This window comes from Ochotona curzoniae, unplaced genomic scaffold (assembly GCF_017591425.1).
Source record: "Ochotona curzoniae isolate NIBS_2020 unplaced genomic scaffold, NIBS_Ocur_1.0 contig_2861, whole genome shotgun sequence".
NCBI classification, from domain to species: domain Eukaryota; kingdom Metazoa; phylum Chordata; class Mammalia; order Lagomorpha; family Ochotonidae; genus Ochotona; species Ochotona curzoniae.
This window is the reverse complement of record NW_024465620.1, coordinates 3574929-3602916: the sequence shown is the minus strand read 5'-3', so window position 1 is coordinate 3602916 and position 27988 is coordinate 3574929. Positions and strand designations below refer to the sequence as shown.

General features: G+C 52.5%; 1 protein-coding gene across 1 annotated transcript; it reads left to right on the top strand.

Annotated features, from left to right (window-relative positions):
* On the top strand, positions 1–27988 carry LOC121155068 (NACHT, LRR and PYD domains-containing protein 9-like). The gene is made up of 11 exons (XM_040978249.1): positions 1–280; positions 1350–1493; positions 16096–17641; positions 18278–18436; positions 19164–19331; positions 19860–19940; positions 22281–22451; positions 24209–24379; positions 25610–25780; positions 26087–26257; positions 27838–27988. The coding sequence occupies exons 1-11, from the start codon at positions 1–3 to the stop codon at positions 27986–27988; spliced, it is 3213 nt and encodes a 1070-aa protein (XP_040834183.1).

Sequence of the window (27988 nt, the reverse complement as noted above, 5' to 3'; positions counted from 1 at the left end):
ATGGACCAACCCTCCGCCTTCAGCTTGAGCCTGACGTGGTGCCTGGAGCAACTTCAAGCCGAGCAGTTAGGGCAGTTCAAGGAGCTCCTCACGCAGAAATCCGAGGAGTCTGGTCTTGCGCAGACCCCCTGGAATGAGACCAGTGGGGCCTCCCGGGGCGAGCTGGCCTTGCTGCTGGAGAAGTGCTACCCGAGCCATCAGGCGTGGGAGCTGACAATGAGCGTACTCGAGCAGCTCGGCCGGAGAGACGTCTGCATGGAGGTGGAGGAGGAGCTGAAGAGTGAGTGTGTGGGCCGGGGGTGCGGACGGGGGGGTTGTGGAGGGCGGGGGCGTAAGTTTGGGGGCCCGGGGGAAGGTGAAGCTGGTGGAGGACTTGGCTTGCTAGATGCTTCTACTCACGGAGGGCCACGCTTGGTGATGCGGTGGGCATTCCTGCCCTCCGCATGGTAACAAGGTCGCTCCCAGACACTCCAGCTGCACACAGCCACACACCAGGCGACTTGCCATGATGCTGGGAGTGCTTGTTGCACACCATGCACTCCCCGAGCATTGGTGTTTGTGTGGCTGGGGACTTGGGAATGACACTGCAGTGCAAACACTGACCCAGACCAATGCTTGAACGAGATGGGTTTCTCCATGTGGCGCAGTCATAGGTCTCCAGCCCTTTTTTTTTTTTTTTTACTGGAAAGTCGTACATGGAGAGGAGATACAGAAGATCTTCCATCCACTTATTCACTCCCCAAGTGGTCTCAACGGCTGGAGCTGTGCTGATCCGAAGCCAGAAGCCTCTTTCTGGGTCTCTCAGTCTCTGAGTGCAGGATCCCAAAGCTTTGGGCTGTCCTTGACTGCTTTCCCAGGTCACAAGCAGGGTGCTGGAAGGGAAGCAGGACGCCAGCATTAAAACTGGTGCCTATATGGGATCCTGGCATGCTCGAGGAGAGGACTTTAGCCACTAGGCTGCCACGCCAGGCTCCCAGCCCATCATTTGTAAAAGACTAATTTTTATTGGAAAGGCAGATTTTAAAGTAGAAGAGACATATCTCCAAAGATCTTCCATCTGCCGATTTACTCCACAGCACAGCCGGAGCTGAGCTGATCAGAAGCCAGGAGCCTCCTCCAGGTCTCCCACATGGGTGCTGAGTCCCAAGGCTTTGGGCCGTCCTCGACTGCTCTCCCAGGCCACAAGCAGGGACCTGGATGGGAAGTGGAGCAGCTGGGACACAAACTGGTGTCCATATGGGCTTCTGATGCTTGCAGGTAGAGAATTAGCCTATGAGTCATCACACCAGCTCTTCTCCAGCCCATCTTGATAAAGCACAGTGGGCCTGAGCTGACTGTGCTGTTGGCAGGGGCGTCGGTGGGTGAGCTGGCTGTGCTGTTGGCAGGGGCGTCGGTGGGTGAGCTGGCTGTGCTGTTGGCAGGGGCGTCGGTGGGTGAGCTGGCTGTGCTGTTGGCAGGGGCGTCGGTGGGTGAGCTGGCTGTGCTGTTGGCAGGTGAGTCGGTGGGTGAGCTGGCTGTGCTGTTGGCAGGGGCGTCGGTGGGTGAGCTGGCTGTGCTGTTGGCAGGGGCGTCGGTGGGTGAGCTGGCTGTGCTGTTGGCAGGGGCATTGGTGGATGAGCTGGCTGTGCTGTTGGTGACGAAGGTCTCAGCACGTGGCAGGGGACCAAGACGAGGTCTCTTGGCACTACTGAGCAGGGGCAGTGCTGGCTTTGGCCCACAGGTGTGGCCCTGTTTGAGCGTGCTTGCTGCTGGGAAAGGCCTGTCCGGTGTCGACTCGCTCCGATGGACTCGGATCCCTCGGGTTTGAGTTTTGTCGCAGTGTGTGTGTGGCACTGCCATGTTGTCCCACCCTGGGTCTTTGTTGCTGGACACCTGCAGCAGTTACATCTCCAGCATGAAGGGTGGCTTTCCGTGGGCCAGGATGATGCTTTTCCAGTGTACTCCTCGTGGGGTGAGGCTGCTACTCCCGCATCTGTGGGGCTCCTGCCTGTCCGGCAGACCTTGGTCCAGCCCCCCACACTTAACCTTTGCTCTGTTCTTTCAGCTTTCAAGAAACTTCATTTTTCCTTCTGTGGTGCGTTGGTTCAAGAGTGAGACTGCATAATGTCCCGAGCGGTTGGCAGTTTCCCTGGCTGTGTGTGGTTTCATTGGATCGGGTTCGGAAAAGGCTGTCGGTTGTGACCTGTCATGCCCCTGCAGTGCAGCACTTACCCTGCAGTGCTGAAATCTTGGTGTTCCGGCAAGGGCTGCCCTGTGGGCGTCGGGTCCTGCCCAGCTTAGGGAATGGACTGTGGTGGCTCTAGCTGGCGCGTGTCGGATGCTTCATTGAGTGGAAGGTTCTGGTTGCGATGCTGAGCAAGTCCAACGTATGTCATGGTGGAATCAGACGGGGAGGGGGCGTGGCCGGAGGCAAGGAGGTGAAGAGTCCCTGAACTCATGTTTGAACACCGGGTTTGTTCCCGGTATGTGAATAGTGGGAGCGTGAGACGGACAGAGGCGGGAAACCTCCCTGTGTGCAGGCTCGCCCTCCTTGTCCTGCTGCAGCGGCTTAGCACCCCATTACGTAAATCAAGCAAAAACGAGTAGGAAGATTCTGAAATGCGCATCCTGTCGCAGTGGCTGCATCAGCTTCCATCCCTGAGTGTGCCCTGTCGCCAGCATTTGTTAGCTCGGTGGTGACATGCAAGCCGCCCACGGTGAGGTGGTATCGGTGTGGTATTGACGAGCACGTCCTCGAAGGCCCGTAATAGTGCACATTTTGCTCGAAATTGTTGACCGTTCCACCGAAAAATGGAACAGCCTATTGGGATCCAATGCCATTTCTCAATTGCTTGTTTTTGTTGAATTTGGGGTTCTGTTGCTAGAGTCTGGACCTTGTCAGATTAGCTAGAGAATGTTTTCTCATTCTGTCCTAACTTCACTATTTCACTTACCGTGTGTTGCAAGTTTGAAATGCAGCCCGTTTCTGTTGTCTGCTCTTAAGGAAAGTACTTGGCATGTGTGTGCATTTCCAGTTTAGTCGGCACCATTCAGTGAAGAGCCTCGTCCAGGGCATGTTCCCGACACTATTGTCAAATCCGTTGGATGCACGTGTTCACTTCGTTTCTGGGCTCCTGTCGTGTTCCGTTGGTGCACACGCCAGTTCAAGTATCCCGCTGTTGACACGACCACAGCTTTGCACGGAGCTCTGGAAATGGGTACTGTGAGCCCTCCAGCTCGCACACCGTCCCCTGCCCTATCCTCCCCCGAGATGGCTCTGGCTAGTCTGCGCATTTTATCAGTGCTACGGGAATTTCCGTGTTACTGGTGTGAAGATGGTCGCTAATGTTAGCAAGGATCAATGTTGTAGTTTTCTGTAGGCAATGTAGACACCTTATTGGTAGCTTTTTTTTAAGGTGTATTTATTGGAAAGTCGTATGCACAGGAGAGTTGGGAAGATGTTGTGTCTGCGGCCACTTGGGGAGTAAATCAGCAACGGCTGGGGCAGCCAGACAAAACTGGCACCTGTTTGGGAATCCAGAAATGGAAGGAGAAGGATTAACAAATCAAGACATCGCACTGGGCCTAATGTTCTGTTTTTTTAAAATTTTGAATTTTATGGCACAATTTCATAAGGTCTGGGATTTCTCCTAAACCCTTCACCAAATTCCCTCCCCCCGCTGATTTCCGCATATCACAGCAGTGCAGTCTTTCATGAGCAATCGTGAGTCCACCATTGTTTGCGTCCTGACACTGCTGTGAGGGTTGTTAAAATCTCTGAACGTGGACGCTTCCCACCTCTAGGTCCTTGATTTCTTTCCTTAGTGGTTTATAATTTTTATTATGAACCTTACTTGGGTTAAATTGAATGCTAAATTTTTTTTTGTAGCTGTGTAAGTAGGATTTCTTTTTCAGTAAGATGACTTGGTGCATGCAAGGCCTATGTTCTTCCTAAATTTCTATTTGAAATTTATCGTCCAATTATGTTTAGCCTGGGATTCCCCTCCCCGCGCTTTCCGCTCCCCAACTGACTTTTCCCATAACGTGACACTCCTCAGGAGGCGTTACTATCCCATCAGTCTGTTTCAGTGCGTCCCGGCGTTGCTGCTACAGTGTCGGGCAGGCCAGCATCGCATTGTCTGGATACAGCCAGCACGTTCACTGGGAGTCCATCTTCTGTTTGGAAGCAGAGATGCCTGTTGCGTTGCGTCTTCACTTGCGGTTGTGGACGTCTCCGTGACCCCACCGGACGTTCCAGTTTGCATGATGGTTTCCTTAGGTAGAACATACGGTCTTTGTCTCTTTGGACTGACTTGTTTCATTGAGCAGAATGCTCTCTAATTGGGACCATCTAGTTGCAAATGGTATAATTTCATTCTTTTTGATTGCTGAGGAATATTTAATGGCTGAGTAATTCATGAAGTAGATGTGTCGATTTCTTTGGATGGGCCTCTGGGTTGTTTCCGTGTCTTTATGATTGTAGATTGTGCTGCTATAAATACAGGATTGCAGATCCCCTTTTCACATGTAGTTTTAATTTCATTTGGGTATATTCCTAGGAGCGGGATAGCTGGATCATATGGCAGGTTTATTTGCAATTCTCCAAGCACGCTCCACACTGATTTCCACAGTGTTTGTACTGCCTGCACTCCCAGCAGCCACGCCAGCAGGTGTTGTTGTTAGCGTTTTGAGTGTAGACCGATCTCACTGGAGTTGGGTGGAGTCTCGGTGCGGTTTTTCATCTGAATCTCCCTGATGGCCGGGGAGCCTGAGCGTCTTTTCATATGTCTGTTAGCCATTTGCATCTGTTCTTTTGAAAAACGCCTGTTCACTTTCTGCTCCCATTTCTGTTGCCCATTTTTCTCACAGGATTTTTTTTAACTTTCCCTGGGTTTCTGAAGCTCTTTGTAAATCTTGGATGTCCGTCCCCATCCCTTGTGTAGTGTGCAAACTTTCTCCCATCCTGTTGGTTGCTTCTTGACTTTGCTGTACGCAAGCTTTCAGTGTGTAGTCCTTTTGCTCGTTTTGTCTTTGACTGCCTGTGCTTTTGACGGCTTTTCCAAGAAGTCTTTCCCCATTCCTGTTTCTTGGAGTGTGCTTCCTGTGTTTTCCTTGACTAGTTTGATGGTGTCTGGGTGTAGATTTAGGTCCTTGAGCCATTTAGAGCTGAGTCGTGTATAATGTGACACGTGTGGATGTTCTTAATTCTACAGGCTGTGATCCAGTTGTCCCAACAGCATTTGTTACAGACCAGGCTTTTTGCCTGGATTGTTTTCCGTTTTCTGGTCAAGGATTAGTTGGCTGTACGTGTGTGGGCTCCCTTCTGATGTTTCTATTCATCTCTGTTCCTGTACCAGTACCAGCCTGTTCTGATGACCACTGCTCTGCAGTATGTCTTGAGGTGTGGAGTGGATTCCTCCAGCTCGATTTTTATCAGCATAGCTTTGGCTATTTGTGGTCTTTGTGTTTCCAGATGAACTTTTGCATATTTTCTATTTTTGAGAATGTTGGGTTTTTGTTTGGGATTGCGTTGAATCTGTGTATTACTTTTGGTAACATGGACATTTCAATGTTGATCCTGCCAATCCAGGAACATGGTACATTTCTCCATTTTTCAATATCTATTTCCTTTTTAAATGTTTCATAATTTTCATCAATTCTCCCACATAGTTTACTTCCTAGGTATTGAGGGTTCCTCTCCACTGTTTTGAAGGGGACTGCACCGTCTCTTAGCCGTGAAGTCATCTGTGTACACTAATGTCCTTGCATTGTTTTAATTTTGTATCTGCTACACTGCCAAAGTCCCTGGTGAGTCCCAGTAGCGCCTTGACTGAGTTCTTGGTTCTCCTATAATCTGCAACTAGAGATCATTTTAGTTCCTCGTTTGCAACTTAGATTCCTTTAATTCCTGTTCCTTGCCTCACAGCTCTGGCAAGGACTTCCAATCCTATATTGAACAGTAGTGACGGCAGCCATCCCCGACCTGTTCCAGACTTGAGTGGAAAGGCTTCCGATCTTCCCCATTTAGAATGATGCTGGCACTGGGTGCTTTTGTTTGTCTTTTCGTAAGTTGCTTTGCTTGTGTTGTAGAATGTTCCTTCTATGCCTGTCTTGTTTATCTTGCTTAGGGTTCTCAGCATGAAGTGGTGTTGGATTTTATCAGATGCCTCTTCTGCATCTATTGCGAGGATCATATGTTTTTTATTTTTCATTTTATTGATGCAATGTATCATTGATTTCGTAAATGTTTTACCATCCCTGCATGCCACCGGGTCCAGGGGAATGATCTGCCTGATGTGTTGTTGGATCCTGTTGGCTAGTATTTTGTTGAGGATCTTTGCATCTATGTTCAAGAACTTTGGTCTGTAGGTCTCTTTTTCTGTTGATCCGGCTTTGGTATTAAGGTGGTATTGGCTTCATAGAGTTTGGAAGAATGGCCTTTTTTATTATTTGGAAACACTTGTGAAGGATTGGGGTAAGTTCCTCTTGAAGCATTTGCTAGAATTCAGCAGTGAAGCCATCTGGTCCAGGACTCCTCTTGGTTGGGAGAACTTTAATTTCTGATTCAATCTTTTTTTTTTTCTTAGAGATTTATTTATTGGAAGTCAGATATACAGAGAGGAGGAGAGACCGATTCACTCCTCAAGTGAGCACAACGGCCGATGCTATGCCGATCCAAAGCCAGGAGCCTCTTCCGGGTCTCCCACGCGGGTGCAGGGTTCCAAAGCTTTGGGCCGTCCTCGACTGCTTTCCCAGGCCACAGGCAGGGAGCTGGAAGGGAAGTGGAGCTGCCAGGATTAGAACTGGCACCCATATGGGATCTTGGTGCATTCAAGGCGAGGACTTTAGCCGCTAGGCCACACCGCCGGGCCCGTTTCCCAATTCTTTATGGAAGTTTTTATTTCATTGAATACACCTTTAACCCCCGTTTGCTCTTTCTGCACCTCTGGAACTCCCATCATTCTTACGTTGGGCCTGGATACTTCTTTAGCTTGACCCAGCTCTGCTTCCAGCTTTTGTTTCCCCCTGGTGACAGGAAAGATCTTCCAATTCTGATGTTCTTCATTCTAGTTTTTAGACTCTCCACTGTACTTTTTAATTTGCTCCACTGTATCAACTTCTGATATGTCAGCTTTCATTTGATTAATTTCCTATGTAACATTCTTTAAGTTCTTTGAACTCCTGTATTATGTGCTTCTCGTTGTTGGTCAGAAGCGTCATGAGTTTTCTGAATTCAGTGTCCCCCATCTTTCCAGTGTCTTCCTCCGTGAACTGAGGGCGGTGGGGGCTTTTGTTCCTTCGCGGGAGAGTCTTCGGGAACATTCATTGTGCCTCTGTCTCTGGAACTTTTGACAACCCTGTGGTGGTGTACTTTTCTCCTTAGTGCAGTGTTCTGAGATCTATCCCCTCCAGGTCTACAAGTCCACTTTTACATGTAATCCATGCCCGGGGGAGGAAGGCGCAGCCGTCCCAGTAACTGGTTTGTCAGCACTGCTGATCTTGCCCTTTAATTTCTGGTCGGGTGCCTGGTAGGGCACTGCCAGAGCCCAGGGCTGTTGGCCTGGCCTTGGATCTGGGGACCACACAGACCCTGCAGGACGCGAAGTTGGTGCTGTCCTCCCGTGGGATCAGCCGGGTGTGACTAGCTAGAAACGTGCCCACTCCGGCATTTGATCCCTGTTCCGACCCACCACCAGTCAGAGTCCGCAGCTCCCTTCCCTGTATTGCTGAGCCAAAGTGTTGGGCAGGATTGGCCGGTGCCAGCCTGCCCTCACCTCCCCAGCTCCCCGCGTGAACCCAAGCTCCCACGTGGCTGCCGCAAGGGCTGGTCTGTGGCCACTGCTGGCTCCCTGCTTGTCGCGGAGTCAGCTCACAGCCCACCGGTGGCTGCTGCGGGTTCTGTTCCCTGTAACCTCACCGCCCTTGTCGCCTCTCCCCTATGTCCAGGGCGTCTCCAGGTGCCTGACTGCCTGACGCCCATCTCTTTGTACCCTGCTCTCTGTTCTTTACCCTGTCTGATTCTCCGTTGTCTGGAACATGGCAGCACCCTTTGCCGCTGTGTTGGTTCTTACTAACCTGTGTTTCAACTGACTTCTGAGCTCTAACGGCCTGTTGGCGTTGGCTTTTCCATGCACAGCGTCGAATCTACAAGAAGGTTTTGATCTGTTTGACACCCTTCACTGTAAGAGGGGTGAAAGTGGATGTTTGAGGGAAGAGGATTTTAGGTTTTCGTCGTGCAGTGTGACGCTGGCTGTTGAAGCATCTATCGTTGGAGCTTACGGTCTGTGACTCGCCGAGTCTGTGGTTTTCACCGTGAAAGTCTGTTGCATCGCAGTAGCCACGTCTCGGTCTTCCTGGAGTCTGCGCACTCGCTGCTGTCGCTCGCTGCTGCCTCTGCTGGATCCGACCCATCTCCACGTGCTAAAATCTGGACTTTTTATACGTTTCTTCAGTTATTCACTAGCCAGGCAATACTGTAACTTCCACTGAACTCTTTCAAAGTTCTTACTGTCTTCTTGCTTGTCTCCTGACACCATGGATGGTTAAACTTTGAGAATTTAGAAAGCTTGGTGGGGCTTGCGGCCCAGTCGGTTGTAGGGCGTCTCCGAGGTTCTTGCTCAAATGGTTTTGATATTGCAACAGTTATGAATCGCTGCCCTTCTTGCCTCTCCAAGCACGATGAGGTCTTTGAAGAGTCCACTGATTGACACAGTCCATCACAGAGTCTCCGTTTGCCCCTTATTTCGCTGCCGACATAGAGCTGAGGTGGTTGATTGACCTGTTCTGTCTTCTCTTTCTTGGTTTAGGTTCCGAGTCCGGCGTTTCTATTGGGGAGATCTCCAAAGAAACTTTGTCTGAGGTGTTCTCAGACCAGATTCTTGTATGTGCTAGCAAGTACAGGGCCCGGCTTAGTCCATGGCCCTGATCAGCTGGTGGTTGTGATCGCTGGGTTGATTCTGTTTTCACTCCCGACTTCCACTGGAACCAATGGGTGTTGCAGTCCAGCTTGGTTCTGCCCAGCACATACAAAGCCCTCACACAAACCAATGTGGGCTGCAGCCTAGTTGGAGTGACTCATAATAACCCCCACCAGGCCTGCCCCCTACCCTGGTTTGCCAGTATGTGTAGCAGTAATCCAGTGTGTCCCACCCCCCATTCCACCCCAGCCCCTGTCCTAGCTTTTATGCCCTCCTGTGGAAGTGGTAACCCAAGAGGCAGGAGCCCACTATTTCCCTCCCAGGCCTCTCCCACTCCCAGACTATGCACTCTCCAGGTAGTTCTGTGGTTTGACTTGACAGAACTAGCCCCCAGTGCCAACTTCTGCCAGCTGATGCTGTGGCTAAGCCCAAATATCCCTCACCCACTCTAATTTTGTTTGCACCAGTAGGAATAATCAGCCCAGCCTGACTTTTCCATGATCTAGCTCACATGAGGCGTACAGGTATTGTAGCCCTGGCTAGTCTGGTCTGCCCCCATCCCAGCCCATGCTCTCCAGCGGGAGTAGCTGTCCAGCAAAGGAACCCTCCCTTATTCCCCTGCTGGCTCTGCCCCCTCCCTTCCTGGTTCTCACGTGTGCTGGTTGGGTGCTGCGGTCACTTCTGGCACAGGTAACCTCACCTTGGCATTCCGTATTGTGCACTAGTCTTAGTTGCGACCGAACCTGGCTCGACCAACACTGGTGCTTGGATTTGCCAGTGGATGATGTGAACTGATTCAGCCTGGTCTTCCCCCGACCCCTGCCAATTGTATGCCAGTGGGTAACTTTCCATGGCCCGTTTTGGGCTGTTTGCTATGATGTTTCTTGCACTTACCTGCCGGGTCTGCGTCTGCCAGAGGAGTTTCCCAGGCTCCTCCAATTCTTTAGATCAGGGAAATTTTCCCTTATTTCATTGAATACACCTTTTAATCTCAGTTTCTCTTTTGGCACCTTCTGGGACTCCCATTACTCTTATATTTGGCCTTTTAATAGTGTCTTTCAATACTTTGAGCTTGACCCAGCTCTGCTTCCAGCTTTTTGTTGGTTTCCCCCTGTTGACAGGAAAGGTCTTCCAATTCTGAAGTTCATTCTTCATTCATTCTGTTTTGGAGACTCTCCACTGCACTCTCGCTGCACTGTGTTCATGTCTGATATATCAGCTTTCGTTGGATTCATTTCCAGTGTGACCTACGCCTCGAATTCCTTGAACGCCCACTTTACAGGCTGCTTCTTAAAAAGGTTCATACCAAGTGCTTTGATTTCTGTATCTCCCGTTTTCATCCTCCGTTAACTGAGGTTGGCATAAGGTCTCGCTGCTTTGCGGGGGAGTCTTCAGTAATATTCATTTGGCTCTTGGTCATTATGCTTTTAGTTAGCAGATGTTTCTCCTTGGGGCAGGTTTCTTTTTTTTCATCCCTGAAATTTAAAAATTTTTCTTTTTATTGATTACATTGCATTATGTGACACAGTTTTAAAGGCACTGGGATTCCCCCCACCCCTCCACAACCTCCAACCTCTCCCCCCCATGGTGGACTCCTCCACCTTGTTGCATTACCACAGTTCAAATTCAGTTGAGATTCTTTGATTGCAAGCATCTACCAAGTATAAAGTCCAGCGTCTTATTGTCCAGATAAGTTCAACGGTTTCTTGGAGAGACCATCTCTGGTCTGAAGGTAGAGCCGGCTGAGTATCATCCCAATCAATTAAAAGCCCCAACATTACATCATTAACATTTTATAACGTTACGGAATTAGTTGACATGGTATTGAGTAACCAATATGTTAAAAGAGAAAAAGGAATGCAAGACCTGAATCACATCCTGTGATTTCTACATTGACATTTCAATTATTAGTTTATATACAACCAGTTCTATACACCTTAAAATGGCTAGAGATTACTATTCTGCTGTCTCATGTCTATTTTAATTTTAGTATTTAGCAGTTTATACTGTTGAAGCATGATTTTGCTGAACCTGGCGGTTCTTCGGGTAGTTTTAACTTTATAACTCTAACAAGACATATGTCAACAGTTTAGGTGAACAGTTTTAGGAGGGGTGTGCAGAGAAATCTTTAATACCCCAGTGAGGAGTAACTAATCTTTGTGTCCCACCCAGTGAGTTATAAGTGCATCTCCGCTGACCGTTTCCTGTCTGCTTCTAAGCTTTCCTTGTTGTTCTGTCTATTCTAGTTTTTTGTTTGTTTTGTTTTGTTTGTTTAGTTTTGAGGGGTTTCGGAGCAATCCTGATGGTCCTTGCTAGTGAGGGTTGGGACCCCAAGTTGGAACTAGGTAAGGACCAGAGACAGCTCCTCTCCCTAGTCCCTAAGGAAGTTTACTGTTCTTCTGTTTCTGCGGACCGCTCAGTGCTTCTGGTTGTGGTTCCGATGACCTTGGATCCTGCAAGGAAGGATTTGGGCTTCTTCCAGCCCATGTGGTAGACCCAAACGGGGGTGGATGACCTCAGAGTTCTCAGCCTCCGAAGGCACTCTAATTTCCTGTGGTCTCCTTGGCAGTTGGGATGTAGTCCTCGGTGCCCTTTCTGATAGTCCTTGGTGAGGATCTGGGAGTCTTCAGGGTTGGGATACAAGCCTCTTCCTGTCTGCCTGCACCACTCTGGGGACCCCCCTGCTCTGTGCATATGACCTCCTGTTAAGACGTTGTTGGGATTGCTCCTGATTCTCCCCATATGCCTTCGTAGTGTTGCTATTGTCTAATGCGGATTCAAGTCTGAGTTACCAGCTATGATTCCCGTCTTCCTCACACTTTCTAGGGTGATGTAAGATTTCTCTGCTCTCCCTCTTATGGCAGGTTTCTAAGCTGTGTCACCCACAAGTCTACAGTTAATTTTACTTACTGTGGTTGGCACCTGGCTCTCTGTTTGCAGTCAGTTGTGCCACTCCCTCCAGCAATTTCCAGGTTTGGGTTCTTTCTAATAAATTATTGTTTAATTTGTTGCATCATGGGACTGGCATGGTGGCCTGTCAGCTAAAGTCTTCGCCTTGAAAGCACCGGGATGCAATATGGGTGTCCGTTCTAATCGCGGCAGCCCCACTTCCCATCCAGCTCCCTGCCTGTGGCCTGGGAAAGCAGTCTAGGACGGCCCAAAGCCTTGGGACCCAGAAGAGCTCCTGGCTTTGGATCGGTGCAGCTCCAACCGTTATGGTCACTTGGAGTGAATCAGCAGGTGGAAGATCTTCCTCTGTCTCCTCCTCTGTATTCACTGACTTTGCAATAAAAATCTTTTTTTAAAATAGGTACAGCACAAGATCTTGTTATGTGGGTACAAACAACTAGAAAGTGCAATAAGATAAAATTTACAGGTACAATTGGATTTGATATCATATTAAGGTAAACATGATATCCGACCATTTGAGACTGGCTCACTTCCCTTGGCATAATGATCTCCAGTTGGGCCCATTTGACTAAAGAAGTATATTTCCTTTTTTTTTTTTTAATAGAGTAGTATTCCATAGAGTAGTTGGACCAAAGCTTGCTTATCCAGTCCTCTGTTGATGGGCATTTTGGTTGCTTCCATGTTTTTCTTAAAGATTTAATTTTTATTGGAAAGTCAGATATACAGAGAGGAAGAGAGAGGAAGATCCATCAGTCCAATGATTCACTCCCCAAATGACCTCAATGGCTGGTGCTGCACCCATCTGAAGCCAGGAGCCAGGAACCTCTTCCGGGTCTCCCACATGGGTGCAGGATCCCAAGGCTTTGGGCCGTCCTTGACTGCTTTCCCAGGCCACAGGCAGGGAGCTGGATGGGAAGCGGAGCTGCGGGGATTAGGACCGGCGCCCATATGGGATCCCGGCGCGTTCAAGGCAAGGACTTTAGCCACTAGGCCACGGTGCTGGGCGTGCTTCCGTGTTTTTGATTCATGGTTGTGATGCTCGGAACATAGGTGTGCATGCTGCTTTGTCATGTAAAAGGTCTTTTGGACATATTCCTAGCAGTGGTGTTGCTGGCCCGAATGGCAGGTGGATTTTCAGTTGCCTGAGTATTGTCCATTCTGACTTTCATAGTGCTTGTACCAGCCTGCAGTGCTTCCAGCCCTGAGGCGAGGTTCCTCTGCCCACATCCTCGCCAGCAGATGGGGGTGTGTGTTCTCTGTATTTGAGCCATCCTTACTGGGGTTACGTGCACCCTCGGTGTTCTCGTCTGAATTTCCCTAAGGAACTTGCCCTTTCTTCATGTGTCTGCTAGACGTTGGAGTTTTGTTCCTTTGTAAAGCGTCTGCCCGTTTCCCTTGCACATCTCGACTGCTTTGTTCTACGGTTTCTCTGAAACTTGGCCCCTTGCCCTGTGTAGTGTGCACACTTTCTCTGTTCGAACGTCTGCTGTGGGATCCCTCCCGTTAGATTCTTACTGTTCAGGATGTTTCTGGCTATTTGTGGTTCTTTGTTTCCAGATGAATCATTGTATCATTTTTTCCAGCTCTGTAAATAATGTTCCTGGAATGTTCTCCACCTCCTGTGACACCGTGCTGAGGCTGCACCATTGTCTGTACATCCTTCCTCCCACTTGGGGTTGGAGCAGGTCCCAGGATTAGGGAGACACCAGGTGTCCTATATAGCTAGGGTGTTGGTGGTGCTGATCTTGCCAGAACCTGTTGGCCGTTAGGTCTGAGGGCCACATGGACCTATTTTGACCCGTATGATGCCGTAGTGGGTGTCTTCCCGTGGACCAGTGCAATGCACTGAACTCAATGAGTTTTCGCCGAGCTCCGTGCATGCGCAGCTCACTGTTGTCCCTGCAGTCTTAAAGCCTTTGCCACGGTGTACCAAATGGCGCCCGATGTGCCACTGCTCTGGCCAGCAGTCTGAGGGCTACCTGGACCCGTCTTGGGAGGAACCTGTAGGATGCCATGTAGCTGCAGTCCACTGAGCCAGAAATGAGTTCACTCCCAGCTCAGTGCATGCGCAGTACTGTCCATAGCCTTTTCCTCCTTTGAACAACATGGCTCCCGATTCGGCTCTAGGAAGTGGCCTGGGCTGTGAAATCCATCCTGTTCCTGCACTGCCAGTCTAAGATCTGCTGCTCTGTCTCTGCTCCTGGTCAAATGAAACAGACCAGCAGGACGGGCAGCTCTTTGGGTTCACCTCCTGAGCTCCCAGTGAGTGCCCCTTCCCACCTGGTTGCTGAATGCTGCTGGAGGTTCAGTCACTGCAACACCACACCGCTGTGTCCGCTGCTTTCCGACGTCAGTCTCCAGGCGCCCCTCTGCTGTCATTCTGTTTCCTGGAGTGTTCCTTCTGTTTCACGCCGGCTAATGTTTCGCCATCTGCTTAAACCTTATTCCGCCCTCTTGATTCCCTTGTGACAGACTTGATTCAAAGCAAAGGTGTAGAAAAGCAAGCGGCAAAGTGAAGTGTCAGACTTCAGATGCTGGCTTTTGGGGAAACGGCTTGAGCGTTTGCAGGTTTTTTTGTTTGAATGCAGGGAGGGGAATAAGGGGACCCAGAAGCAAGGGCTGACAGAGGTGCCCAGAAAGAGCATCAGGTGGTTCTCTGCTCCTGCGTTGGATGTGGGCTACACTGTCCCGTTGCTTAGGGAAACTCCCCTTGCCTTGGTGGTGTGGGCAACTCCAGGACAAGCAGACAGAACTGAGATGGAGTCCAAGAATTAGGCACCCTAGGAGGGGCCTAGGGACACTGGCTCCCTTCATGCTGCTGTTTCCCCATCGTCAGCCATGACTTATGCTGGCCATTGAGGTGTCTGCCCTGAGCTGGGCTGAGGGTTGCCCGGGGCACCCTGACAGGCAACGTCTGAGGGTGACACATCCTGTGTGCCTTGGCCGATGGGGATGAACCACTGGGTAAGAATGAACATGCGGCTTTCTCACAAGAAACAGGAGTTACGCCCAGGCAGAAAGCGGGCTTGGGGACCTTGATGCTCTAGGGGAGTCACCAGGGACCTGTGTCTCCACCTCCGAGGAGACGAGGACCGGGCAGCTGGCTCAGGTCTATAACAACGGAGTGAGTCCTAGAGAGCCACTGGGGGTAGCGGAGCTCACTCTGTAGGGCCAGTTTCTGATTGGAGTAACTCTCATGTGGGGTCAGCTGGAGACGGATACGGTAAATGGACTAAGGAACTGATGGGCATTGTCCACGTCCATTGCCTCCTGCGCAGGACGCAAAGCCCCGCTCGCCTCGGGACCACAGGCCAGGCGCTCCTCGTGGCGAGTCCTTGCTACATGGTGCCAAGAGGGCTTTAGCTCTTCTCCTGGGGTGTCTTGGAGTAGTCGCAGTGTGTGCTGGATCTTACACGCCTGGAGATCGTCCTCGGCTCAGGGCCGGGCATCGTCTGTAGGCAGAGCTCACCTTAACTTCCCTTGAAATAAGCCGGATGTGAAATGTACGCAGCAAAGCCCACTGGACAACACGACGGTCCAGGCGTGCGCTGCTGAAGTGGACACCGCGGGCCAGGTAGAACCGACAGCTTCTGGTCTCAAGTCAGTGTAGACGCTTGATCGTGACCATCTGCTGGACTGAGCGAAGGTTTTACAAGCAGTGCGAGTGTGAGGCTGCACAGGGCGTGCGTGCGTGTGTGCGTGCGTGCGTGCGTGCTGAGCTTACATAATTAATCTTCCTGTCTTGCTGGCCTACAGAGCAAGGCCAGTGCTCAGTCCTGCTGCTTGCTGAGGACACCAGGGAGCAGCCGTGCCGGTGGCTCCCCGCTGTGCAGCCACTGTCCTAGGACATATCCCCAGGTCCATGTTGCACTTGGCTTTGGCCTCTGGCTTCCACGTGAGCCTTCTGGTTCTGCACACGATTTCTAGTCACTGTGCACTATGTCTGGGGCTGACATCGTGGCATAGCACGCCAAGCTTCTGACTGTGGTCCCACAGCATCAGTTCGTGTCCCAGCTGCTCTGTGAGCAGTGCAGTTCTCTGCTTGTGGCCTGGGAAAGCAGGACGGGCTGGCCCAGGTCCTTGGACCCTGCATCTGTGTGGGAGACCTGGAAGTTCAGATCGGCGCAGCTCTAGCTGTTGTCGCTACTTGGGGAATTAACCAATGGATGGAAAAAATCTGTCTCCCTTCCCCTTCCCTCCTTAGCTGTTTCAAAAAAAAAAGTATCAAACTTCTCAAGACTAAAAGGATGAGGCTGTGTGTTTCACATGTCTTGTTTTGTTGACTCAGGGAGATCAGAGACACACAAGGCTCAGATGAGGGAGAAGTTGGAGTTGATCTGGACCGAGGAGACCCGCGTTCCGGTCCCGGATTGGCAGTACATGAGCACTGTGGAGAATGAGTTCAACGCGCTGCTCACGGCCGTTGGCCGCTTTCCGGGGCCCTGCACTGTGGTCGTGAGTGGCCCCGAGGGGGTCGGCAAGACCATCTTCCTGAGAAGAGCCATGCTGGAGTGGGCCAAGGGGACCATCTGGAGCAACACGTTCACGCATGTCTTCTTCATCCATGTCTTTGAACTGAACGGCCTGGAGGAGACCAGCCTGGAGGAGCTGCTGTTGGGAGACTGGCCTCCGGAAGCCGGGGCCCTCCAAGACGTCTTCTTAAGGCCAAGCAGAGTGTTGCTCATCCTGGATGGCTTTGAGCGGCTCAAGTTTGACCTGAAGCTCAGGACGGACGCACGTGGCGACTGGAGGCGACGATGGCCCCCGGCCGTGCTCCTGAGCAGCCTGCTGCAGAAAACCATGCTTCCAGAGTGCTCGCTGCTGCTGGGCTTCGGAAAGCAGAGCATGGCCAGGCATGGCTCCCTGCTGCAGCATCCCAGCCAGCTGCAAATGCTGCCGCTCATAGACATCCACAGAAAGAATTATTTCTACCACTTCTTTGAGGACCGGCGACAGCGCAGCCAAGCCTTAGAGTTTGTGGAGAGCCTTCGGCCTCTCTGGGTCAGCTGCGAGAGCCCCTTGACCACGTGGCTGGTGTGTACGGCTCTCAAGTGGCAGATGGACCGCGGAAAGAGGCTGGAATTCTACCCTCAGTCCTCCACCTACCTCTACTCGAGCTTCTTGACCTCGGCTCTGCGGACAGCAGAGGCGGGCAGAGTCCCACCGAACGCCAAGAGAGCGCGCCTCAAGGGGCTGTGCGCCCTGGCCGCAGAGGGCATGTGGACTCAGACATATGTGTACAGCCGGGGGGACATGATGCGGCACGGGGTCTCCGAGGAGGACGTGGCCATGTGGTTGAATTTGAAGTTCCTGCGGCCCAGAGGGGAGCGCTTCATGTTCAACAACAACTCCCTGCAAGGTTACTGTGCTGCTCTGTCCTACTTCCTCAGGCAGCCCAGAGACCCACCCGTGGGCAACATCGGCACAGTGGCCCACCTGGTGGCCACGAGCATGGGGCGCGAGCACACGAACCTGTGCGACACAGGGATGTTCCTGTTCAACCTCTCGGTCCGGAATATCCTCGGCTTCCTGGAGTCCCGCTTGGGCTTCCAGCTATCCAAGGCCATCAGAGAGGATATCCTGGAGACCCTGCAGTGCCTGAGCAAAACGGCTGCCCAAGACATCAATTATGAGGTGCTGTTCCTGGCACTGTTTGAAAGCCAGGACGAGCAGTTTGTCCTCAGGGCGATGGCTTTCTTCGAGGATCTGTTCCTCAACATTCAAAGCGCCGACCACATGGTCATCGCTTCCTTCTGCCTCAAGTACTGCTGCAACCTGAAAATGATGCACCTGTGTGTCAACAAGGTGTTCCCCTACCAGGATCAGGCCTTCAGGTGAGGCCACCCCCACTCGGTGCCTGCACCCCTCTGGCTTTGGGGACCCGGGAGTACTCTGCACATCCTTATGCTTAGATGGTTAGCACTGCGGCTAGCAGTCGGCTTTTGAGCCCCGTGGCTGCCACCTGCTACATGTGGGACCCTGAGCAACCACTTCAATGATCTCCCATCTAAAGACAAGGAAGCTTTGTCCACTCGAGGGGCCTGGTGTGAGGGTGAAAGTGGGTGGTTCTTACCGTCCCCCCCTGCCCACGCCTCCTGGCCTGTGCCTGTCTTCCTCTGTCTTTCCGCTTGTCCCCTGCTCTTGTCCTTCCCCCACATCCTGCTGAGCTGCTCTGCAGTTCAGCTCTTGGATGCCTAGCCCCGGGCACCGTGTCTTTGGAAACTGTCCATTGAGGAGCTTGCAAATATGAACCCTGGTTCACACTACGACCAAGGATCTTCCCCAATAAGAAGGGTAGAGTAACCTTGAACTGCGTGTCCAGGTCACCCAGCAAGTAAGGGTTAAACTCCACCACAGTGCCAGCTCCTCACCCCAGCCTGCATTGGTGGGTTTCGAGGGGCCTCAGTGTCCGTGTTGAGGGGGTCTTGGCTGGACTTCAGAGGCTGAGCGTCATATTTTGCTCTCTGTAGTGAAGCGGAAACCATCCAATACTGGAAGGAATTTTGCTCAGCATTCCAGAGAAAAAAGTTCCAGGTGCTGAAACTGGACAACAGCACGCTGGACCACGTGTCCCTGTCTATCCTCCTCAAAGCCGTGGCCCAGCCCACGTGCCGACTAAACAGCCTGTCGTGAGTCTGCCTCTGGCCCGTCTGGGAAGCCGGGAGTTGAGCCCTGCCCCTTGGGGGACCCACGCACGGCGGCAGTGCAGCCCTGTGTGTCGGCAGAGGGAGTCATGGGTGCGAACACATCACTGTGCTAGGGAAGTGTGCCCACACTCCTTCCCCCAGAATCAGTCGAGTTTTAATTCCATTTCCCCGGACCTTTAGAATTCATGCATATTAACTTTTATTTCATTTATATTTGCATAGAGCTAGTTTATATAGACCTGGTTTATAAAACTGAAAATAAAGCTAACAGGATTGACATATTTTAAGTACCAAATATTCTTTTGAATTACTGGAAAGTCGCGGTTAGAGAAGAGACATGTCTTGACACGGGTCACTGCCCAGATGGCCATGATGGCTGGAGCTGAGCCGATCCAGAGCCAGGAGCTTCTTCCGGTCTCTTCCAGGTGTCCAGGCACTTAAGCCATCCTCTGCTGCTTTCCCAGGCTACATGCAGAGAGCTGGCCCGGAAGTAGAGTGGCCAGTAATTGCCTTGTGTACAATACATAGCATGTTAAGTAAAGTAGAGGGATTATGAAAGATGTTGGCAATGCGATGCTCTGTGGTCCGGTCTACACAACTTGGCCAAAAATAACGCACAGGCAAGAGTAATACAGAGAACAGTGTGTGTGTGTGTGTGTGTGTGTGTGTGTGTACCCTGCTGCCTGATGCCATTCCTCGCCACTTGTAGGTGTAATTTTGTCAAGAACTTCGGACTCGGGTTGGAGTTCTGCAAGGCGGTGCTTCACAGCTCCCACCTCCGATACCTGAGCCTGTACGGCACCAGCCTCTGCCAGCCGGCTGTCTCCTTCCTGTGTGAGGCGCTGAGGGCCCCGTCCTGCAAGGTGGAGGTGCTCATGTGAGTCATGGAGCTGCTGCTTCTCTCCCCAAGGGGGATGTCACCTTTGCTTTCTTAACCTGGGGCCCTCACCTTCATCTTTGCTTTGTCCTCTATCTTGGGATGAGTGCGGCGGGGAGGGGGGCCCTCCGGGTCCTGCAGGAGAGTAGGGTGCATTCTAAAGGGAGGGCTTCCTCCAGGATTCTCTGGCTGTTCCCTGTCTCTACTGCTTGGCTTCTCCTGGAGTCTTAATCGTCTCCAGATTCTGCCCTCAGCAACACGTGGGCCCCATTTGCTCCCAAAGCTAATCGTAGGACCTTGGACCGAGGGGGGTGTTGGAGATGTCCAGAGTAGTCTTGGAAGCCAGAGAGCAATACTGGCCTGGAGTGACTTCTTCCCCTCCAACAGTTGTCACCCCAACGGGTGACTTGCACACAGAGTCCGTCTAGTGTCCAGAAGGAGCAGAGGGGAGTCGGACAGCTGCTGGGATGGCTGGCTGTCCTCTTAGGGCTCTGTCTGCAGGTGGTGAAGGTGTGGGCGGAACCGCAGGTACCTGCTCCTGTTGGACTTCACCCTGGACGCTGCGCGGAAGCTGACCCGCTGCGCAGGCATCGAGTCCCTAAGCTGCAGGTCTTGTCCTTCGGTCTTGCTGGGTTAGAGTCACCTTGCTTATCTTTCTACTCAAACACTTGCCAGGAGAATGTGGGAAAACTCATGGCTTTTCTGTCGCGTAGCTGGTGGCATTTAGCTAGTTTTCATTCTATGTAAACATCAGTTGGGTACCAGATATAAGGATAGCCAGTATCAATTCCTTCTTAAGAATTATTTGAAAGGTGGAGTTAGAGAGTAAAATCTTCCGTCTGCTCCTTCACTCCTCAGATGACCACAACAGCTCGTTATGCTGACCCGAAGCCAGGAGCCGCTTTGGGTCTCCCACATGAGTGCAGGGGCCCAAGCACTTGGCCCTTCTTGCACTGCCTGCCCAGGATATCAGCAGGGAGCCAGGACTCAAACCAGCACCCGTAATGCCAGCAGAGGCTTGACTTACTATGGCAGAGTGCCAGTCCAGCAAGGGTCAGTTTTGGACGTTGGGTAGCTGGAAGTGTTACTCGGTTCAGGCAAGCTGCTTGCCTCTTGACTTCAGCTTGCGGTTGGGATTAAGGTCTTTAGTCAGTTCTCCGTAACTCGGCAGTTGGCACCGGGCTGGGGTGAGGGATGGAGGCTTGGTCCTCGAAGGTCAGTGTTGGCAGATGTCTTGGTGGCCAAAATTCCTTGCTGATGGCTTTTGGCACCTAGAAGGTAGAGGTGGGAGATGCTGACGAGCATCCTAGGTCAGAATGACACCTGCAGCGAGAAGAGACTTTACCCCAGTGTCCTTGCGGGGGGGAGGAGCCTGTTGTCACCCACAACCCTGTTCCAGGGTCAGTCGGTAGGCTCTGGCAAGGAGGGCATCGACTTGACTATCTCAAGGGGCTGGGATTGGCCTGGCAGCCTCACGTGGTCAGTGCTGGCCACTCCCATTCAGCGCTGTGCTGTGGCTGCAAATGGGACACTCTGCTCTGTTTCCTGCACGATTTGATCAAGCTTTTCTGACCCACACCTGTTTTCCTAAGAGTCATTGTAGTTTATAATCGCCTCGAAGGCTGTACGCTCAATAGTACAGAAAGGGCACATGTGACAGTTGCCACCCAAGGAAAGCATCTTTTGGAATGAAAGCCAGGAAAATCCACCAGCATGGTACAAGGATGTCTGGTCTTTAATGAGTATCATCTTGAGACTTCCAGTGAGGATAGATCCTGTTGCTGTTTCCAAGTTTCGTAAGTTACAACTGAATCTAAATACTGCATTTTCCTCTGTCTTTAGGGGATAGTCTACAGAAGTTCTAAACTTCGTGCATCTAGTACTGCCTGCCAGTGTCCTTGTGTCTTGGGACAAATCTCCCAGTGGGTGCTTTTTAATTCAAGGACGGACATGCTGGCTGAAACATATGATTGTCCCATCTTATCTCCCGAACCCAATATACAACTTCAGAATGAGGCAACTTGATAGCTAAATCCAGACCAGTAATATAGAGGCTTAACATTTTAACATTAGTAATGGAAATGATGATACTGGGAAAGCCAGTGGGCGAGTTAAGTCGGCCACTTCCCTGCCACGCCACTGCCTACAAAAACTTAACTCCTTTGTTAAGGAAAACAAAGCAAAATTGAAGAGGCCTTGCCTGACCAAAGTATCTTGCTGGGCAGAATTTAGCATTGACAGATAGAAGCGAGTCATTCCAGCAGGTGAGGAGTGCAGGGCTTGCTTCACGCTGGGCTGCACGGGGCTCCTGTTCCTGTGCTGCATGTTGGGGGTCTTCCCGGACGCACACAACAGCTCTGTCCATTTTAACACTTGCTTCTTGGTAAGTAACCCACCTGTTTTCTCTGAGTTTGTTTGCAGAGTGGGCATGGGGAATGTATAGGTTTGACTTCCGGAAATACTGTGAAATTATCCCGAGGTACACGGCACCCCGCTTGAGCCACTCCTGCCAGCTAACGCTGGTGTGGACCTTCTAGACTCTACTCACTTGCTGGGGAGAGCTATTGCGATAGACATGATTTGTATTTTCCCAGGACTGAAAAACCCAAGCGCTTTTTCCTGTCTGGGCCTCCTGTGCTGGTGCTGTGCTGTCCAGATGGACCAGTGAGGCCCCTCGATGGGTCTGTTGTCTGGTTGTGGTTGAATTTGTGTTAACATCCTGGACTGGATCTCCCATCTCTGCATCAAACAATATGAACGTGGCCAGGAACATGTTGCCTGGTCACGGTGGGAAGCCCTAAGTGGTCAGTGGGGACAGTCTGGTCTGATTATGCTTCCCCAAAGTTGGATGTAGACGGTAGTTGGCAGGTGTGAGACCGGAAGAATACGTGTTACGCAATGGACTTTCCCAGGCCTGTGGTCACCCCCCACCCTGTGTCTTCCATGTAGACTGGGCAAGTGTGACATCCAAAGCCAAGCTGGTAAAGACCTCGGCTCCCTGCTCGACTACAACACTACGCTCAAGTGCCTCTCCCTGATGGAAAATGCGCTGAACAACGAAGGAGTGATCGCGCTGTGCAGGAACCTGGGGCGGCGCCAGTGCGCCCTGCAGAGGCTCATGTGAGTTACACTGGGGGGTCGGGCCGGGCCACAGCTCGGCAGCCTGCATTCAAGGGCGTGGATGCCGGGAGGCGCCGCTGACCATGGAGCATGCGGGTGGGGCCGAGCCACCTCTGCGGTCCTGGCCTGTCTCCACGGTGAAAGGGAGCCAGTGCCCACATGGGAGCTGGATGTGCGGGGCTGGCTCCGAGATGCCGCCTCTCCCTTGGCTCCTTGAGCGTCTCGGTTACGGATCGCAGTGGTGTGGCGGCAGAGGGGGTAGGTCAACAGAAGAACTCGGTTGTCTTCTAGCTGGGTCATTCCTGGGTCCCACAGTGTCTGCTCCACTTCCCCTGGGGGTGGCTTATCGGGGCAGCCATGGTGCTGAGGGTCTGTTTCCCCAGGGGGGGGAGCGGCCAGTGTTGGAAATCTAGTTGAAGTAAAGAATAATAATCCTGCAGGATCCTAAAACAGGGTCCTAGTAGAAGTGCCATGGAAGACAAATACATTGTTGGGGGGGCGGGCACTGTGCCTGTGCAGTCTCTGGGTTTGCATTTGCCCAATTGTCTGAATCAGCAGCTGTTGAATTGCTCGTGGGATTGTAAAGGAACGCCAGGGTGGGGCAGATAGCGCTTGTCCAAACCCTTGGGCCCGAAAGCCTGTGACGTGGGGATATGTGACACTGGCGTATTTACCTGGACATGCTAGGTAGCTTGGGAATGGGGCCAGCCGGGCTCTCGTGACGCCGTGGTGGTCACACACCATTTCTTTAGCATGCCTTTACCGTGATGCATGACATGAGGGTGGGTACAGAAGTTTCTGCTTGAAGTTTCTGTCATGTCAGCGTCCAAAATCCCAGGGGTTTTTTTAGACTTTATTTTATTATTGGAAAGGCAGATATACAGAGGAGGAGAGACAGGAAGATCTTCCATCTGATGGTTCATTCCCCAAGTGGCCACAATGGCTAGAGCTGAGCTTATCCGGAGCCAGGAGCTTCCTCCAGGTCTCCCACACAGGTACAGGGTCCCAAGGCTTTGGGCCGTCCTTGACTGCTTTCCCAGGCCACAAACAGGGAGCTGGATGGGAAGTGGAGCTGCCGGGATTAGAACCAGTGCCCATATGGGATCCCAGCACATTTAAGGTGAAGGCTTTAACCGCTACACTATCGTGCCAGGCCCCAAAATCCCAGATACTTGAATGTTTCCAACTTTGAATTTGAATGTAGGATGCTCAACATTGCAGTAAACCAAAGTTTAGAACGTTGAATGAAACCGAAGAATCGGGGAGCGATACCAGGAGGTATTACAGTTGGATAAAAATCAGTAGAAAAAAAGGTTTGGTCCTTAACTCGTTGAGTATTATAAATATAATTGAAATGCACTGATAGGTAATTACTTTGGGATATATTGGCCCAAAACTTACAATTTAATCAACATGAATGGATTTATTTTAAAAGTTAGGGTTATGAAGGTCAAAAGAAGACACTAGTAATTGAAAATATTCGAGAGAATGCCAGTTTCGCAGCAGATTTGCAAAAATGCCACCCAGCCTGGATTCTATACACTAGGACACATTTCCACGGGGACGCTTGGGGCATCTTGTCCATGGAAGGTAGATGAAGATGCTGAAATGAAAGTCTAGTAACCATCAAAAAAGGACTTCAACACTTCAGAAAAGCTCTTAATGGGAGATGGTAATATTCTGTAAGTGGCAAAAGCATAAGGCACCAGGCGCGTGACCAGGGTCGAGCTGACCAGCCAGTGGCTACGCCTTTGCAGATTAAACTTCTGCTGCGTCACCACCGAGTCTTGCAACCACATTGCCCAAGCCCTCGTGTATACCACGACGCTGCGCATCCTGGACCTGGGCTCCAACATGCTGGGCGACGGAGGGGTGGCCATCCTCTGCGAGGCCCTGAAGCAATCAAGCTGCAAACTGCAGGAATTATGGTAGGTGTGGCCCGGCACATCCACCTTGCTGTTGGCGTCGGGGAGGGCACGCGCAGATGAGCAGAGAGCTGTCTCCATGTCAGATCCCGGGAGTGAGCCCAGAGTATGCCCACCCCTCCCCAATGTGAGGATGGCAAACAGGGGCCACCTGACCAGCAGGGAACAGGCCCTGACCCATCTACCAAAGCCTAGAACTGGGAGAGACGCATTCCGGGAAGTGTGTCAGCCACCAGTCCACAGCCGTCCTGTCCCAGCCACTGGGCAGCGGGCCCCGTGTGGTTCTGGTGGGGCACTGCCTCAGGTCTCCACTTGAGGAAGGGTCAGCCAGCATGCACCCATGGTCTCAGGCCCACGCTGGAGTCCCAAACACCAGGCCCAGGTGACCCACTTGGGCACAGTGTAGGTGAGGCCAGCTGTCGTCCTGCCCTAGGGGGTCAGGAGGAGTGGCTGGAGTGACACCTGGGGGAGTGCTCGGCAGGGATGGGCCCTACTGTGTGTTCCGTTAATGTCAGATGTGGGAGAGACACTGCCGGCTTCCTCTGGGGCCTGGACACTCTTCAAGTTGAACCGGGACCTGAGCCGTTGCCCCACTCCTGTCCCCAAGGCCCTCTCCTCCATGGGGTGTCAGACCCACTTACTCAGGTGCACCTGCTTGAGGTGTTGGACTCCTTCTATAATTTGGACCCAGATTTGTCATGGTTCCATGGCATTGAGCCACTTCCTTGCCACCCATCCCCTGTAGCGCCTTTTGGGGTGTGGTAACAAACGTTTTCAGACACTGCCAGATTCCCCTTGATCATGTTCGAAGTCCAGGAGAGCGACAGGAGTCACGCGAGCATGTATGCCTGCTTGTCTGTCAGTCCATAATTTGCCGAAAGGGTCACATGTCACTGTTAGGAGGTGATGGAGGGTCTGGGGTCTGTCAGGGGGCTGGGGAGACGGTACCCCATAACCCGGTCACGGGGGCCTCGCTGAAAGGTGACATTCGTGTGAAGATTGAATGCGATGAGGGGGTAGTCCTGCTGATGACTTGGGCAGAAACAAGCAGCCAGGGAGGAGGAGAGCCAACTCGGATGGAGATGGGCAGCGGGCCGGGGTGGGAGGGGCCGAGCTGCGGGCCGGGGGCCGGAGCTGCAGGGAGCTGGGGAGGCTAGAGCGGGAAGCCAGGAGGGTGGCACCTTCACCACCATGGGGATTTGAGCCTGTGTTTCCATCTGCTTCCTCCCCCAGGCTGACGAGCTGCTACCTCACTCAGGCTTGCTGCCATCACCTAGCTCCTGTTCTCACGAACAGTGAAAACCTCAAGACCCTGAAACTTGGCAACAATAGTATCCAAGATGAAGGCGTCAAAGTCTTGTGCAAAGCCCTGAGACAGCCCAGCTGCCGCCTGCAGCGCCTTGGGTATGTGTGCTGTCGGTCCTCGCGGCCCCACCTCCCCATCGCAAAGCTGGGGCCTTGGAGTTCAGGCTGAAAAGTGTGCCTACAGCAGGCTGATGACCCGTGTATCCACCCAGCGCTGTCTGGGACTGGATGGCACTTCGGGGACTTGGTGGGGGCGGACTGCCTGGTGCGTGTAGGAGGCTGTATCCTGGCCCTGAGTGGCCAGCAGTACCTTCTGGTGGCATAAATGTGTCTCCCTTTTGGAGAGCTGCTGGCAGTCTCCTGCTTCGAGCAGGGACTGGCCTGCTGGGACACTCTGTCTTCCAGCCTGGAGATGTGCCAGCTCACCGGCGCCTGCCTGGAAGACCTGGCCGTGGTGTTCGCAACCTGCAAGACCCTGCATATGTTGAACCTCAGCCTGATCACGCTGCAACGTGAGGAAGTGAAGGCGCTGTGTACAGCCTTGGCCCACCCCAAGTGTGTGCTGCGCATGCTCGGGTGAGTGGACATGGAGTCAGCAGTGGCAGGGGACAGTGACTGCAGAACAAGGATGGTCCAGGTGGCCCAGCTTGAGCTCCCTGGGGCTGGAGACTGGAGACTGTCTTGTCCTGGTAGCAGGCTGGTATGCAACCCCTCAGCTCTGGCCACTCCGATGCCAGCCAATGCCCTCCCCGGTCACACAGACATCCATCCAGACACTTTAGGGGAGTGGCGGTTCTCACCTGGGGGGGCTGTCTTCCAGGGGATGTTTGCCAAACACCATCTGTGAACGAGGCAGTGAGCGATGCAAAGAGGTGCTGGTTGTGGCAGAGGCATTAGACAGGAGAAGGGAGGAGGGCTTAGGCTGAAGAAGCAGGAGGCGGGCACAGCTCTGCTGCCCTGCGCACAGCAGCTCCCGTCCTCACCACACCTCCAAGGGGCACTGACCGCTCACTGCCCCGAGGACACCTGTGCTGCTGCCTGAAGCCACGGGACTTCCACGATGCTCCTGTAGGCTCCAGCCCCTTGGGTTTGCCAGGAAATGCCCTCCAGCAGGCCTGAGGGAGCTGTGAGTGCCCAGGGCAGAAGTCAGGGCAAATGTGCGGGCCCTGGGCTGGGCCAGGAGGCCAGAATCCACGGGGCCAGCGCCCCAGCTCCCGGGCTCAGGGCTAGCAGTTGGGATGTGAGCAATGGGAATGAGGCCGTGACGGCTGGCTCTTCCGCATCCTTGTGCATCGGCTCCATGGTAGCAAACCTCGACCCAGCCCTCGCGGTGTGGCCAAATGGCCACTGGCCCCCGCACCACAGGAAGCTCGGCCCTTTTCCGGAGGTGGGAAAACCCACGGGTGAGGAGATGCCCACTTCTGCGTGCAAATGCCACTGAGGATTGCAGAGTTGCCAACTGTGCCCTCTGCAGTGGGTGCTGGCAAGGGACTCGGCTGTGAGCACCCGTGAGGAAGGACACGGCATGCATGGGCATCCCGGAAGGTCCGGCAGCTTTAAGCAAACCAGTGTGCAGGCAGCCCTGCTGTTTGTACGTGGACTTGACCGACGCCTGTGAGGGTCTAGCCGTTATCCCTTCGGATGCTGATAACGGGCTTGACTGAAGCGAGCGCATGAGACCGTGGACAGGAGCCGCAGCGCTGGCGGGGGACACGTTGGGCTTGCACTCTGTGCTTTAATAACTTGAATCTGACCATCTGAGGACAAGCTTGACGGACTTTGATCGTGCCACATAAGTCAGCAGCTTTGTTGCTACGACTCTACAAACTCAGTTCTTGCTCATTTATTTCTTCAGGTTTGTTGCATTTATTGGAAAGGCAGAATTAGAGAAGGAGGGACAGAAGAACTTCATCCACGGGGTCACTGCCCAAATGGCTGCAAATGGCAGCCGGGCTAAATCCAGGAAGCAGGAGCTTCTTCCAGGTCTCCCACGTGGGTGCAGGCACACAGATAAAGCCGCAGGTGGCAGGGTAACTTGCCTTGCCACAGCGCTGGCCTCAATTCTTGGCCGTTTCTGCTGAAGAATGAAGCAGGCAAGAATGGGGATGTGGAGACACAGTTGTGTGTAAAGAAAGCGTGCACTTCCCTCTCCCCAGGCTGGACAGAGGTGTGTATGACGAGGAGTCCCAGCTGGTCCTGTCACAGATGAAGGCCAGAGTGCCCCACCTGGCCATCGTCCAGGAGCTGTGGCTCGAAGAGGAGCATCAGATCCAGGGCGTGGTCCCCCAGGGGGCCTTGCTGACGTAG

Coding starts and splice junctions, on each gene's coding strand:
- LOC121155068 (XM_040978249.1), top strand. CDS start 1: ATGGACCAACCCTCCGCCTTCAGCTTGAGCCTGACGTGGTGCCTGGAG. Junction 19,941..22,280: donor ATCGAGTCCCTAAGCTGCAG/GTCTTGTCCTTC, acceptor TCTTCCATGTAG/ACTGGGCAAGTGTGACATCC. Junction 25,781..26,086: donor TGCCGCCTGCAGCGCCTTGG/GTATGTGTGCTG, acceptor TCTGTCTTCCAG/CCTGGAGATGTGCCAGCTCA.